Raw genomic sequence first — 15,377 nt, 5'->3', positions numbered from 1 at the left:
AATTGTATGTTTGCCTCTGTGAAGAAACACAGAGGCCTATAGTTAATCCCTTTTCCCTACCTGTCAAAGGTTGGGACTACGTTACGGCCCGCAAGGGTTTTTGACTTGTGAGAATTTTAGATGAATAAATTTTTACGGGCTGCTCCAGGAGCAAGAGCCCGTGCCAGCAATTGGCTGGCCTAATCTTAAACAAGATGAATAAATCATTGTAACCTGACCTGCGCTTTCGCTTAAACCTCACTCTCACACTATCTTAATGAGAAACAAGATTTTCACGGTAGAGGAGACTGAACAGTCACCCTACAGCTTCCCATTTTCCCTTCAGCAGTGAAACTATGCCAGGGCTTCCAGCACTGCTATGCACCACCACATCACACATTGAGACGCAGAATTCACTGAGCCTTTTCTTAGGAAAACCGTTACAGTATATACTTATTTTTGTTCAGGCTGTACCTGATGATACGTTCTTCATTCTTGGGATTGTTGTCACTTAACAAAGGAATCTTCTAAATTACTTGTTATTTAATACAGTAATCTTCTTTATTTCCTGTCGTTTAATAATGAAACCTAATGAAGATCCCTTCATATAATGTTGTAATCTTAATTCCCTTTGTAATTTCGCTTTCTGCTTTTATTGTTTTTTGCTTTATTTTTTCAATTTCCGATCCTTGCAGCTGCACTTTATGGAGCAACGAGTATGATGCTGCATTGCGTGATTATAAATTTTCTGTATTTCAGTTCATGTTCTTTCCCCTCAGAGCAACTCGGTTCACTATTCACAAGCGAAATGTACTTTCCTTGCAAGTGCCTTCTAAGTTTGTTGCTCTCAGAGCACTAGCTTCTCCAAATTTACCAGTAAAATAAACCTATGTATAAGCTGAGTTTTAAATTCGTCATGCACAGTGACACGCACGAATCGTAGAGCAGTGTAGCCACTTCCATGATGCCATTTATTCATTATCTATAAAAAACCCGTCATAATCGGATCACAGTCTGGTGTTATGACGTTGCTGTTAACGTACATCAGATGGGACAAGCGGGGTTTCTTTGCATGGGCACAAGGGGTAATCTTAAATAATTGTTACACTACTTTTCATAGACTTTTAGTACCGATGTACAGCATGAAACTGGGCTAAAGAAATACTACCAACGCAGGTTGCTGAAGGATTGTACCTAATAAAAAATGCTCACAAGAAAGGCTAATCATAATTATACATAAATTAATTGCACTAAGGTTGGTATCGTACCAAAACGAAAGTGCTGAGCATGTTCTTACCGGTATAGCATTTGAAGGAATCAAAGCAAATAAATATGTCTCAAGATAGAGATCTACCTAGTGACAGGTGCAGGACAATGTTGCACAGTTTCAGCTCTCTTATTGAGTACGGAATTTTTCCCAGGCTGTTTGAGTAGATCTGCCCAGAGGACTGGCAGTGGTTATCAGAAAGAGCAGTAAAAGGGCAAACTCCTAGATCAGGCGTCTCAAATAAAGCAAGTAAATAATTACAATGTAATTTTACATCTTATCTTGCGTGAACAAGTAAGCCCGGTGTGAATATAATGGTATTGTGGAGTTGATTCCACAAGGTAATTGCTCTAGTATCTGGAAATTTTCACTGCAAACCACACTTTGGAATAAAAGCAGGTAACCCATGATAGATGTGACCTCCTGAAGTGGCCAGGGCAAGATTAGCTTCCGTACCAACACCTGAAATGGAGATAAAAAAATTGTGATCAAAATGTCTGTAACTCGTAGTTTTTACTGTTCCTGTCTACAAAGAATACTTTGATGCGAACTTATGTGTCTTTGGAAGAGCTACCTAATAACTAATTCCTTGAAAAAAAGAAGTGTTATAATTGTAAGCATAAAAAATACATAAACTGAACAATTATCTCAGGGAAAAGGGGAACTTTTTCGAGCGTTAACCGAAAAATTAGGCAGAAAATGGAAATAACGGGCCATTTAAACAATAATAAAAAAAAAATGGAGCGTTTTGAAATTATGGCGAACATTTTAGCATAATGATATTATACTCTTCAAGGAATCAGAAGACAGATACAAAGAAATGGAATGGCGAAACATCACGAGTAGTGTCATATTTGCAACTTCCCATCTCTTCGTATCTCGAGGCTGGAACTGCGAAACTCTGTAGGTGTGGCTTCCCATTACATAAAGAAAAATCGATTCTGAAGTCTCTCCACGCGCTTATCTTGTGGAGGGAACATTTCCTCGTGTGGGAGTGAACTGAATCCCTAATCTGTATTTCTTAAATTATGTTCCTATTGAATAACAGTCTTACCCTCTTAGAAATTATGGACGCTTGGGGTTCTCAAGATGCTTAACGTTAATGAATGAAAGAAACGCGGCCTGGTTATTATATCAGGAAGGAAGAGTACAGTCTAAACAAAAATCAAATAAATAAACGTATACGGATCTGATAATTAGCGTCCGGTGAAAAAAAGGAGGCAAAAAATGATGAAAAAAGACGAATGAGGGAGGATCATAATGAATATTTAAAGACCATCCACGAACACTCTCTCTCTCTCTCTCTCTCTCTCTCTCTCTCTCTCTCTCTCTCTCTCTCGTTGGAGGCAGGAATTTGATAGAAATTCGGTTTTCATTTCGTCTGTATTTGTGTATGCTGCAATTGAATCGTTTTAGAGATATTAATGATCATCTGTGTTTGGTGACATACATTGAGTGACAACACGGGAAGCGAGCTAGGCAAGGCTGAGATGATAATATTCTCTCTCTCTCTCTCTCTCTCTCTCTCTCTCTCTCTCTCTCTCTCTCTCTCTCTCTTATATATGTCAATATATATATATATATATATATATATATATATATATATATATGTGTGTGTGTGTGTGTGTATGTGTGTGTGTGTATACACATGCAGGTATACATATATATATATATATATATATATATATATATATATATATATATATATATATATACAACAACAGTAACAAGAATAGTCTTGAATCAAGTGCAAGTGCATACATAATATAACCGTCCCTTTAGGGGATACTGCGTCAGTGCACCTGGCGTGGTGCATTGTGGGTCTAACTGAAGGATGTTTGTGTCGTCCCTTCGGCCCCTAGTTGTATTCACTTTTCAGCTTTTTATTTTACGTAATTTCCTCTTCCTTTATTCACTTTTGCTGTCCAACCACACGAACTTTTATACCTTAGTAGAACTGTGGATTTCATCCCAATTCCATCTGAAGACCCTTGTACTTAATTTCCAGTATTTTCTTGATCTCTGCATCTTTCTCTTTAACCAAACTAACTTCCTCTTTTCACTGTCTTAAGCGTTGAATGGCCGAAGTTTCCCCAGTGCTTGACTGGACAGCCTAAATTTCCCTTATCAGTCAATTGTGAAATGCAGTTTCCGATTAAATGTATTTAGGATAACTGAATGTTTGACTGAAATGAATGAATACGTTAAGTTGAAAAAAAAAGAACAGAGAACGTATACCTTCACCAGCGTCAAACCTCCACTACGAACACAGATTTTTTTATCGTTGAGAAGAGGTTAGCTGTAGGGAGTGATTGAGCTGAAATATTACAGACTAAGAAGATATTTTTTTTGCATAAGTAATAATTAAATTTGGTCATCAAAATCTACTCCAAAGGTGCGTAAGGTGTTTTGGTTTCTTAAGCCTGGCATAGGTAACAGAAAGCAGAGCAACCTGCGTCCCCAGGGTCATTTTTCCCCAAAAGTTACGTTCCTATCTCTCCCAAAATTTAAAGACGCGTAGCTAGTCATGAGGCTCAATTTTGGAGGAATTTACGTAAAAATAGACAGGGGACGTCGTTTGTGTAATCCTGCTAGCAGACAGACAAACAAACAAATCAACAAGAAACACAACCTCCTTGGAGTGGCGGGTGGGGGTGGGTAACAAAAGCATATATTCTCGTCCTAATACTTTAAGAGAAATTAAAACCAACACATTAAAACAAAACCAATAAAATTATGAAATCAATCGTTTTCCTAAACGGCACAACATCTATGAGAGATACTATTCAGTCGAAGAAATACAAGTGTATCCCCTGTAATAAGAGTAAGGTGAACAAGAAGATAATATTCAAAAAGAATTTCGCAATTTGTCCTTTTTTTTTTTACCTTCAACAAGGCTGTTATTATTTTGGTTAGTTTTGTTTCTTTTGTTAGATTGCTTATTTATTTGTGAGCAGGATTACTATAAAAGAAATACATAGGTTTTTACGAAAATTTTACGATGGGTAGCCCTTGTGAATAGCAGCAAATGATGAGAGTGTGAGAGGTAGGAAAGTCATACGTTTATATTTATCTGTGCAAATGTGATAAACAATTGCAGCTTGTACGCCATCCAGTTATAGAGAAAACTTCCCAACGATTTTTAGTTGCTCTGTCCAACTCATGTTATCTCGTACAAAATCTTCAGAAAGTTTTCACGGGAATATTCTTAGGGACACAAAGAATGAATTGATGTAAGTAAATAGAGGCTGTGGAGGCTAAAGAATGAGCTTGCGATTTTTTCTTTGAAGTGAAATTTGAAGATGATTTGCCCCAGTAACATCCGCTCTGTACTGCGCGCCTTCAGTACCTTCCACAGTGCGTGTATACATCTTTTTTGTCATAAATCGTCTCAAGATGTGTTTATACATTATATATACATACCTACATACATATATATATATATGTATATGATGCGATGGGTATCCTTACAATTTTTTGTGTGGAACACTGCTACTGAGGCTGAACCATCCAGCGCTCGCTGACCCCATTTTTCGCAACAATATTTCTCTTTGATCATTCTGTTTAAAGTTAGTTTTTGTGATGGGACATTGATATTGGTATCTCTTTAAAGATGAATGGTTGTGATTTTTTGCTGTAAGTTCAAAAAATATATATATATATAAAAACAAAAGGTCAGAGTAATGTATTGAACTTAGCCACAAAAAATCAATACTGTGCTGCAAAAAAAAAAAAAAAAATATTCGCCAAGATAAAGTAAAAACGATACTGAAAGACGGAACAGAACTAAGATGGATTACCTCCCCAGTGATGTGGAGTTTTGCCCTTTATTCCTGCTACTGAGCTTTAAAACCTAAGGAAATACATGAGAAAGATTAATGATTCTCTATCAAAATCTTTATTGTATATTTTCATGATCCGTTGATGTAATGTTAGTTTCTATGCAGAGGCCTTGATTTTGGTTTTATTTTAATTCTGACTAGTTTTATCTTACTGAAATATTTCAAAAAAGATACCGAAATATTTCACAAAAGATAACAGTTAAAAAAAAAAGGCCCAAATGACGAGTTGAAGTCAGCCCCCACCAAAATGCCTATTCTTTGCTGCCAAAAATATCCACCAGAAATAAAATAAAGTATTTGAGGTACTAACACTTTTTTATGCTGGACAAAACGACAGCTAATTGCCTTTCCAATGACATGTAGATTATTGCTATTTGTGTCAGTCATTCCGTAATAGAGGGTATTGTCGTCATTTTTTTTTTTTGCTATATGCGGCGTCCACAGTATGTGTATATCAAAGAATATTTTCGTATAGTATTTAGGTAATTTTTTTCATTTTGAGCATGGGACCAAGAATCATGGATCATGTTTAACAGTCGCTGTTTTTAAACCGCATTGATTTATATTTAGGAAGCACTGAAATTCAACAAGTACCCGCGATGTACATGAATGAAAATGATGTTCTTGATGTATTTTAAGTACTATGCAGTTGTGCAGCCATTTAATTAGAGTCATTTTCGACGGCATGGATGCACTAGTATTTGTAAAATGTTTGTGTTTGCGACACTCATTTGCTTGTATACAAATTTAATCATGTTGCATTTGTATATAATGATACGGTTTCACTTGCAGATATATTTTTTCAAAGAATACTCGTACGTTCCATTACAGCTAATACAAAAACGCTAATGTACTGATTCTTTCTTTTCCAGAGTTCTTCACAACGTTCAAGATTTTCACCAAATCGAAGCCGGATGCTTCAGTGGGCTTCTTAAACTACGTTCAATGTATGTTATTATGTACATTATTACGTTTTCCTCCTTCTCAAGCTATTTCTTACTTTATAGTCTTTTATTTTTACACGATTAACCGGCATTGAGCGATTTATTTTTTCGACAAAGCATTTCTTTAGTCTCACATTACAACAGATTGTCCAAACAGTTTTGCCATCTTGAGCACACACTCACACACACACTTTGTATACATGTATGTCCAGAGATTCTTTGTACGCCAGAAGATTATTTCCCGACACCTCACAATGTTTTACATGTGACACGAGTTACTCATTATTTATGGCTTATTAATTAGCAACAGAACTTTATTAATACCCGTGTAAAACAAGTTAAAACACTCAGCCATGTATAATCCTTAGTTATCTGTCGACCAAAAAATATTTATTTGACCTCGTTACACAAGCGTTTCTTTAGGCGCGTGTGTCTATACATATAATTAAACATGTTCACTTATTCTTTGCTATTTTTGTGACTCGTCTCTTTAGGCAAAGGCTTAGGTTGTCAAATAGGCCTTTGGATACTATTTTCCAGTTTCATTCCTTATAGTTTTTCAGATCTAATATAATTAAGTTTATTCGTTTATTCTTTATTTTGCCTCGTATATCAACACGAATCTCATTGATGGAGTCAAAATATTTTTAGTTTCCTTATACCTGAAGTGAAAAAGAATATTGATAATTGTACAATTTGGCTAGATAATAATTTGTTTTGTTCTCTTATTATTATTATTATTATTATTATTATTATTATTATTATTATTATTATTATTATTATTATTATTATTATTAAGGGGGGTAGCGCCGTCAGTGCACCTAGCAGGGTGCACTGTAGGCATCGCTAAAGGTTCTTTGCAACGTCCCTTCGGCCCCTAGCTGCAACCCCTTTCATTCCTTTTACTGTGAATCCATTCATATTATCTCTCTTCCATCTTGCTATCCACTCTCTCCTAACAATTATTTCATGGTGCAACTGCGAGGCTTTCCTCCTATTACACCTTTCAAACCTACCTACCCTCAATTTCCTTTCCAGCGCTGAATAACCTCATAGGTCCCAGTGCTTGGCCTTTGGCCTAACCTGTATATTCCATTATTATTATTATTGTTATTATTATTATTATTATTATTTTGGATACTGGTGATTAATGGTATTCGGTAAGTTCAGAGCTTATATAAGAATACAGATGTTGGTGAACTGCAATATTAAAATGTGTTTTGGCTCCATTTCTCGTTTCGGCACTGTAAGATCGTACTCGCTACCTTGTTCTGTCTTTTGCTTAGTTTAAGTGTTAAATGGGTTTTGATATTATTCCTCAGCTTTCTCGGTGCAGAACTGTAGTTTTCTCTTTCGCATTCAGCTTTCTTTCTGTCTTTTGCATCGTTTATTTTGCTGTGATTATTTTTGAGAAAAAGAGATAAACGTAACGGAAAATGCTAGTAGGACCACAAGTAATTCTGACCTCCTCTATAAATTTAAGATGATTGCGGAAGGGACGGTGGTCCACCATAAAATATTTACTCACTCTTCCAACGTAGAGAAATTTAAGGGGTCGTGTCAGTGAGCGCCCACGCAACGCTGGAGGCTCTACAACGGCCGGAGACTAGTCTCTACAGGCTAAAGGCATCACTTTGTCAGAGGAAAGTTATGGAGATCGTGAAACTTTTGTAGTTACCCTCGAATTTCGGGGCATAACTACGTGGATAGAATTTTCAAACGCTCTCGAGAACAATGTCGAACTTTGGTAGACGGGTCGTCACTGTCGTAGTTTAGGGAAGATAATCTGCCAGAATATTGCGAGGTACTTGCAGTGACATTCTCTTCCTTTTCGTATTCGAACAAGTGACTGGTTGGAAAGATTTAGCACGTCATTTTCGGCAGTGTGTAGTGGACTGACCTATCACAGGTGTACTAAGTATACTGCAATCATCACCGTAAAACATCGGCCAGAAGCATCAGCGGATCCTCGAGTTAAACTTGATGAAATAACAGTGAATAATACGGGTGATTTCCATATAACAGGAATGAAAATTACATCTGATATCCTACCCTTGAGCTATTGACGGTACAAGCTATGTCTGTCCCCTCTTTTGTAAAAAAGACGAAAGCAGCACGTTCGAGGGGTTACGAAGCAAGAAGGGAGGTCTAAATGCAACGGTATTTGCTGTAATACCAAAAAACCTTGATATTCCGAAGACAAGTGTAGGTTGTCAACATATATCCCTCTTCTTAGAATCACGTGGTTTTGGAATGATAGCTAAAGAAAAACGGAAATGCTGAAGTAGCTTTCTCCTGAGGTTGGTGGAAGACACACACGCCGCTTAATGTAAAGAAGAGAAAAAAATCGTGAATCAGTCAGAGGGAATGTACTGGGATGAAGGAACCTGATCCCAACAAGCCCGCCTTCTTTTGGACCTTCGAAACTAGTTGCAAAACTAACAAATTACTTTTTCCATAGACCATTGCTTGCTTTGTGACATTAGGGATACTCTTCTACATACCATTAAAGAGCATGGGGTATGGATATTGTGCTACGTGCATCGTAATTGTTTGAAATTTCCTACGAGAGTCAATTTTCCCAGAAGGATAGTTAATTTGTTATTGATTGCTGACAGGTTCTCGAACACTATTCTCCAGCATCCGAGAACATGTAACTTAATGACCTCCATCAAGGAAAAAGTTACATTGAAAATGATATAAAATAATTTGTGAATGTCTCATCTATACGTACGGTTAATGTTCTTATTTTTAATGAACACTGAACTCCTGAAATATCTTACAGTAGTACTTAATAAAATAAATTTTGTAATGAATACACAAATGAAAGGAAATAAAACGAAGATGAATAAAGCCAAGCAGCAGCGAAAGATAAGAAATGTGTCCGGAATTTTCAGATTTAAATTGGAGGCAGTAGAGGGAAAGGAATAAAAAATAATCCTCCAATCTCTTATCTAACGAAAAGTAAACCATCGCTTTGTCAGCGACGACTGCCGTAAAAGGGATTTCCACCACTGTTCTGGATATGCTGAATAAGTGCCGGAACAGTTTATCCGGAATTTTTGGCGTGGGCGATTCGATTCGGACTTTTGCCGTCAAAAGTGTGACGTGAAAAGTGTGTAGCAATAATAGAAGTTTATCCATTCACGATAGTGAGAGAGAATAAAAGCAGTGAAGTGTGAAAGAAATGCTAAGAGAAATAAAAGATTTTAATTGATGGAGGAATATCGATGAAATATAACTGAATAATTTTGTACCTTTAGGAACCAAAGGAAAATGATCTAATTTGTTATGGCAACGTAGACTTACCAGTGAAAGCCTGAGAGATCGACTAGACGTTTGTTTTGGTGCAGTCATTTTCTCCTAACTTCTGCCACAGATGTACAGAGACGTCATTAAGTTAACTGCTACCTAATGGTTAATAATAATCGTTATTATACACTAAAATAATGGTCTAGTAGTCTTTTCTTAAAAACTAGTTTTGACATATTCCTGAGACCATGCTCTACCAGCCGGCAAAATTGTAGAAGTTTGAACGAACTTCTTACAGTTTTATAGTAAAGGGAGCGGTTTCAGAACGAAGGAACTAAGGTTTAACAGGTAGAACTAAACGATATCTGTGTAATATAAAGTACATCAGTGCTGTACAGTACATACCTACTCAAAGACTGTCCCACTCACAAAGCCAGTCTGTGGAGAAGGAAGTAAATAAGTTAACTTTACCGTAGTTTAACAATGTTACCAAGTTTCCCTCGGGTAATTTCCCCTGTGTATCGAGAAGAAAAACGGATTTTTCCTTGTTACTTTTGGATTTCGTCCATAACACAAATACGGCGTAAATGTTTCGAGGTCAGTGCGTAAGATATCTGAAGTAGATCCTTAATACCTTATAACGAGGCATCTTCAGATTCCTTTAGAAGGAATCTGAAGATGCCTTTTGACCTTGTTTTCTACTAGCAGTGGAAGGTACTAGTATACTCAAAGGTCGTCCGGGTAAAATCACGTCCAGTCAGATTTGGTGGGCTAATGAGTATAGTTTTCGTGTATTTCATTGGACCAGTGTAAGACATATCTAAATCTTCTGAAGTGACGTTATAAAGTACTTACGATAAAGCTTGTGCAAGGGTTAATGGATGCCTACCATCAATTAAAGACGTTCAAGTTAAGGAAACTGAACATTGGGAAAGAGAAGTAATGTTGAGAAAGGGATCTTAAAGCCACCACTAAAATTCCAGTGACATCTGCAGCTGAAAACATTCACAACGGTAAAGGCAAAGCCCATTATGTTAGTAATGTGTGTCAAGCAAGAAAGATTTGTGCCACTGGAAAATTGGAAAACTTTATCTAAGAATGTATAGCGATTTGTAAATGTTGTGATGTATTTAGAGGTTTAATAGTCTAGAAATAATAAAGAAAAAAAAATCTGCAGTGATGCCCTAAGTAGATATACTATCAAGATCAATCAAAACTGACGGAAGAAAGGGCGGTCGAGGCAGTGTGTAATGGCATGTGATTGATATATTGATTTAATAATATGGGTAACTGGCGTTACCACTCCAATGGTCATCTAGTTTGCGGCTTGTTGTGAGAGCAGACAGGAGTATGCCATGGATGAAAAGAACGAATAGAGTCCCTAAGAGATGATCACACATTTATATAGGAAAGAAAGTCCCAGTGGATCTAGTCCAGTAGATCTGAGAGAAAGAGTTTGAGCCCAAGATATTTGGGAAAGTGGGAACTGAGTATAGTTTGGAATATGTTAGGAATATCAGAAGTTAAATTAGCATGACACTGGTTGAAAGGACTGGAGAGATTTTCTTTGAGAGAGGCTGAGTTAACTCGTATTTCCAAGAGGGAGAATAAGTGTAGGAGTTATTTGTCAGGGGCAAAAGATTACCACACACGTGAATCATTTCCTCATGTCATTCCCTCAGGACTCTTCCAGGAATAAGAACGTGGCCTGATGTTTTGCTGGCCGTCAAGGATGTAAGAACATTCTGGCCATTATGGCCAGAGGCTATAGAGAACAGAGCTGGAAAGGGCGGAGGTGGTTAGAAAAAGTTAAGTATACCTTAGTTTAACCAGACCACTGAGCTGATTAACAGTTCTCCTAGGGCTGGCCCGAAGGATTAGACTTATTTTACGTGGCTAAGAACCAATTGGTTACTTAGCAACGGGACCTGCAGCTTATTGTGGAATCCGAACCACATTATAGCGAGAAATGAATTTCTGTCACCGGAAATAAATTCCTCTAATTCTTCATTGGCCGGCCGGAGAGTCGAACGCGGGCCTAGCAGAATGCTAGCCGAGTACGATATCGACCCATCCAATGAAGAAGGAGGGCTAAAGTAAGAGGATCAAGAACATTGGATTTGCCGAGAGATGAATTGGTCGAAAACATAGATCCGTAGAGAATAACCTTTACAATATGAGATTTAGCTATAATTCTATTAGGACGCAGGAGAGGAGGAAAGTTAGACGTGCAGAAGTTGTCCAGAACTTTAACGGTAAAGGTAAATACACCTTTTCCTCGATACATAATTTCTTCTTCATGCGAAACATTTTTCTCCTTCGAAATGTTTGCGTGTGAATCAGGCACTTCTTATATATTAACTTGCGTGTTACGACATCTGCATATATATGATATGTTGTCAACATGGGCAAATGAAAATTTGGACAGATCTGAATACTATTCGTAACTGATGCCTCAGACTGTTTTGTGTTTGAATTCGTTGCGATCTTGTGTTCTCGGCTTTGGCTAAAACCAGCCTTTATATATTCTTTGCAACGTCCGACAGCCCTCAGGTGCATTTCTTGCAGTCTTTTTTTTTTATTCTCTCCCTCAGGTCTCTCCCAACTTAGCTGAGTTGTCCGACTTCATTGCGTTGTTTCAGTTTCTGCCTTCTCTTTCGGACGATTCCTGTGAGAGTCGACAAGTGTGACTTATTAGTTGTAATATAATGATAATAATGTTCAGACCTTTTTATACTGTGGATAACCTAAAGAGGATGAAGGGTTATTAAATAATAATAATAATAATAATAATAATAATAATAATAATAATAATAATAATAATAATAATAATAATAATATCTCTGGGTATCAGATGTTTAGGTTAGTGCCATTCCTGCCCTGAGAGAGAGGTCTTTTCTTGAACACAATCACAAATATAATAATAATAATAATAATAATAATAATAATAATAATAATAATAATAATAATAATAATAATAATAATATCTCTGGGTATCAGATGTTTAGGTTAGTGCCATTCCTGCCCTGAGAGAGAGAGAGAGAGGTCTTTTCTTGAACACAATCACAAATATAATAATAATAATAATAATAATAATAATAATAATAATAATAATAATAATAATAATAATAATAATAATCTATCTGGGAGGACCCCCTCTTCTAAGGGCTGTCCTCCACAAGTGCATATGGGTCTGCCACATACTTTCTCATCCCCTGTACTTCACCTTCATCATCCCTAACCACGTTATCCCGTCCTACCTTCCACCACCATCGAGGTAACCCCGGGCTCCTTACCCTTTCCCGAAGAACTGAAATAAATCGTTTCTAATATACCTTCTGAACTCCAAATTCCTTCTACTGTCTTCCCTGCTCAGCCAGCCAAAATTAATGTCACAGCCAGAAGAATATGATACACGCAATATTATGATTTTTTACTTGTACCCCTTCATCCTCAATTTCGCAAAAGTTTCAACTTGAAATGAATCTTGACGGACGTATTTGCCACAGCAAAACTTGAAATGGAATGTGAATCGTCGCCCCAAAAGTATTTCAACATTCTCGTGTTTTTCATAAAACCCGAGTTCTTTTCTAGTTTCAGAATTTGCAGTAAATATTATCCTTTGAAAAAAATAATATATATATGTATTGCCCGATGTACGACAACATCGTCGCAGGTAAAGTCATTTACTATCGCCAGGAATCACGTCATTTGTCCCCTGATGCAGTTTGTGACTCGGAACAGAATTTGGGATTATAATGAGGAAGGATGGTTTTGGTCTTATGCCTGCTAAGTATTCAGGTGATTTACAACCAAAATTGCGTTATGTAACGAATACTCACCAACGGTAGTATTTTTACTTGTAAACTGACTTAACTTATTCATTCTGTTCTTATAACATCAACATACATCAACAAGTGTGCATGCGCCAGAGTTACATGCAGGGTTATAATAATCCCATCTACTTATTTTATCCTACACCACTGGAAGTATTGATGGCAAATACATACTGTATCTACTGTTCATTTTCCATAAAACAAGACCCCATCATCAAATCGACTTCAGTTTTGAGGACGATTTAATGTTGACACTAATAATAAAGTCTCGTAGGATTACTTTTTATCTCAGAAGAGTAAAACCAATGAACGAAGAGATTCCCAAATAATATAATGATTCCTCAGTTTCCATTCTTTTTTATCAATGGCACTGACTGCCTGACAAGGCCGTGGGTTAGCAGTTTCACAATGAAATGAAAAAAAGAAAGAAAATAATATCAGAAGATGTTTAGATTGGATCCACTCCTGCCCTAAGAGAGACGACTTTGCTTGACCAAAGTCACAAATAATAATAATAATAATAATAATAATAATAATAATAATAATAATATAATAATAATATCGAAACAAGACGACCCTGTAACGGGGCTACAATATCGAGAATTAAAAGCCACAGTAGTGTTAAAAATATTTATGTACAAAGTTAAAAACTTTGTACATAAATATTTGTAACACTACTGTGGCTTTTAATTCTCAATAATAATATCTCTAAACCTAATCTCCCTTCCTAAGGGTTACCTTCCAAGAAGTTTCTGAATTGCTAGCACATACTTCATCATCATCATCATCATCATCATCGCAACATGTGCAAATGGCTCTTACAGTGCTGTCTTATCCTCTGTACTTCAGCTTCATCATACTTCTCTTATTCCATTTGACCTCCCATCTCCATCCGGGTAACCCTGTGCTACTTAACCTCTCCTCAAGAACGGAACTGAATCGGTTTTCACGTACCTACTGAACTCATATTCAGTTTACTGTCTTCCCAGGTCAGTCAGCCAAATGTCACAGCCAGAAGAATGATGATGATGCTCGTTATATTTTATTTTTGAAGTGTGCTTCTTCATTCTCAATTTCGCAAAAGTTTCAACTTGAAATGAGTCTCGACGCATTTTCCACAGCAAAACTTGCGATGAAATGTGACTCGTCTCCACTAAAATTATTTCAGCATTCTCATGTTTTTCATGAAACCCAAATTCTTTTTTTAGTTTCGTAATTCGCAACAAATACAATCCTCTGGAAAAGTAAACATTACATAAAATATTACTACCCGATGTAAGAGGGTTTGCTATTACAACAGCATAGTCACAGGTTATATTATCATTTACTATCGCTATAGGAATCATGTCATTTGTCTCCTGATGCAGTTTGCGACTCGCAACAGAATTTGGGATTATAATGAGGAAGGATGGTTTTGGTCTTATGCCTGCTAAACATTTAAAAGATTAACGACCAAAACTACATTTTGTTTTGTAATTATCGTAATACGAAGAGACGAGGGTGTGTAGCATCAAAATGTAGGACTCTTATTTTTGTTGTTCGGTATGTAACGAACGAATGATCATCTACAGTTGTTATTGTTAATAGTAACTTGACTTGTAACTTATTAATTCTGTGCATATCATAATATAAATCAACAAGCGTGCATGCAACAAAGTTAATGTAGGATTATGATGATCCTATCTGCTTATTTTCTGCTATAACTAGGGAATATTGACGTGAAATATATACACTTTACCTACTATTCCGCTTTCCTTCAGTTTACAAAGAATTCATTGCCAAATATACTTTACGTTGGCATTAAAATAGCTCAGTTGCATATTATACTTTTCAAGAATTAAGTAATATAATATACTTAGAAAATCTTAAAGAAAAACTTTGTTCAGATATGTTTCATGACGTAAAGTTGACAGTGTCTGCAGATTTGTAAAATTGTCCGTCGGCAGTTTTTATTTTTTTTTTTATGGAGTATAAATCAGAAAGAACCATTTCCTGTCATCGGAAAGTTAGAGATGACAGAGACACGGGCAACTTTCGCTGCGAGACTGCAAAACAAGACGCCTCCAGGCGGAGAAAAAAGACAATGATAGATCGGTCTTCAAAATTAGGCTTTTTATTCTTAAATCTTGTTCCTTTCCTTTTAGATTATCTTAACGTCATTTTTTTTTTTACCCTATTGTCAACAATACTGTTCGTTTTCTAGTTTTGAGTCTACTCGCTCACACTTACACCTAAGATCACAATTGTTTTCATTAAT

At 36.5% G+C, this 15,377-nt stretch overlaps 1 protein-coding gene across 3 annotated transcripts in view; it reads left to right on the top strand.

Annotated features, from left to right (window-relative positions):
* Positions 1-15,377, top strand: part of Lgr1 (Leucine-rich repeat-containing G protein-coupled receptor 1) — a 291,303-nt gene that overhangs the window by 190,895 nt on the left and 85,031 nt on the right. For all 3 annotated transcript variants that reach the window (XM_067121367.1, XM_067121366.1, XM_067121368.1), the window contains one exon: positions 5,961-6,035. In XM_067121367.1, coding sequence (XP_066977468.1) covers positions 5,961-6,035 — 75 coding nt within the window. The remainder of the gene's footprint in view (positions 1-5,960; positions 6,036-15,377) is intronic.

Source organism: Macrobrachium rosenbergii, chromosome 19, assembly GCF_040412425.1.
Source record: "Macrobrachium rosenbergii isolate ZJJX-2024 chromosome 19, ASM4041242v1, whole genome shotgun sequence".
Classification (NCBI taxonomy): domain Eukaryota; kingdom Metazoa; phylum Arthropoda; class Malacostraca; order Decapoda; family Palaemonidae; genus Macrobrachium; species Macrobrachium rosenbergii.
This window is presented reverse-complemented; position numbering and strand designations above follow the sequence as displayed.